The 1,010-nt window shown below is 53.7% G+C and overlaps 1 protein-coding gene across 1 annotated transcript in view; it reads right to left on the reverse strand.

Moving 5' to 3' along the window:
- Capn11 (calpain 11) overlaps positions 1-1,010 on the reverse strand; it is a 24,312-nt gene that overhangs the window by 13,928 nt on the left and 9,374 nt on the right. Inside the window, exon 4 of the mRNA XM_021149100.2 lies at positions 96-214. Within this exon, the coding sequence (XP_021004759.1) occupies positions 96-214 (119 nt within the window). The remainder of the gene's footprint in view (positions 1-95; positions 215-1,010) is intronic.

The following is a 1,010-nucleotide window of genomic DNA, read 5'->3' on the forward strand; positions in this document are numbered from 1 at the left end:
TCCCTCCCTCCCTCCCTCCCTCCCTTCTTCTCTTCCTCTCTTCCTCCTTCCTTCCTTCCACCCCTCCTTCCTTCTCTTTCAGGTCTTCCCTTTACCTGAAAGTGGAAGATGCCAGCATAGTTCTTCTTGAAGCTCTGATTTCTGGGCACCACCCGGTACAGCAGTTTGGGGCAGGTGGTAAGGGAGCCAATGGCAGCCAGGAGCCAGCAGTCCCCTTAAAGGCAGGCAGGCAGGTAGGGATTGCCCCTTGAGCGGCCTCACATGTGTGGAGGTCCCAGATCCCCAGCCGGAGAGGCAGACCCAGGAATCTTCCCTGCAGAGATCTCTCTGCCTTTTCACTGAGAAGTGTTGGGAAAGTGTTGGCTAAATGGGGAAACCAAGGCAGAGTTTGGGCTCTGGGACAATGAACTCATGTCAAGGGAGTCACACACCAGGGTGACACGCTTTGGTGTGGGGGAGTTTGGGCTAGGCTGCACAGCATCCTGGTTGCTTTCAGGACAGGCTCCTATCTGTTGAACATATCCATTCACCTCTCTCTGTGGCCCCCATTCCTACTCTGTGCACAGGTTGCAGTGGCCAAAGGCACAAGGTGTCTCTTGGAACGCTTCTGTAATCTCAGCGTTTGGGTGGTGGAGGCTAAAAGGATTGTGAGTTCTTTTGCCACCAACCTGTTGTACAGAGTGAGACCTTGTCTCAAACCACTCAAGAGTTGGAGCGATGCCTAGCAGCTAAGAGTATACCTTCTCAGCTGGGCAGTGGTGGCGCACGCCTTTAATCCCAGCACACAGGAGGCAGAGGCAGGTGGATTTTTGAGTTCAAGGCCAGCCTGGATTGCAGATCGAGTTCCAGGAAGGAAAGGGCTATAGAGAAATCCTGTCTTAAAAAAACCAAAAGAAGCTGGGCGAGGTGGTGCATACTTTTAATCCCAGCACTCGGGAGGCAGAGGCAGGTGGATTTCTGAGTTCGAGGCCAGCCTGGTCTACAAAGTGAGTTCCAGGACAGCCAGGGCT

Source organism: Mus caroli, chromosome 17, assembly GCF_900094665.2.
Source record: "Mus caroli chromosome 17, CAROLI_EIJ_v1.1, whole genome shotgun sequence".
Classification (NCBI taxonomy): Eukaryota; Metazoa; Chordata; class Mammalia; order Rodentia; family Muridae; genus Mus; species Mus caroli.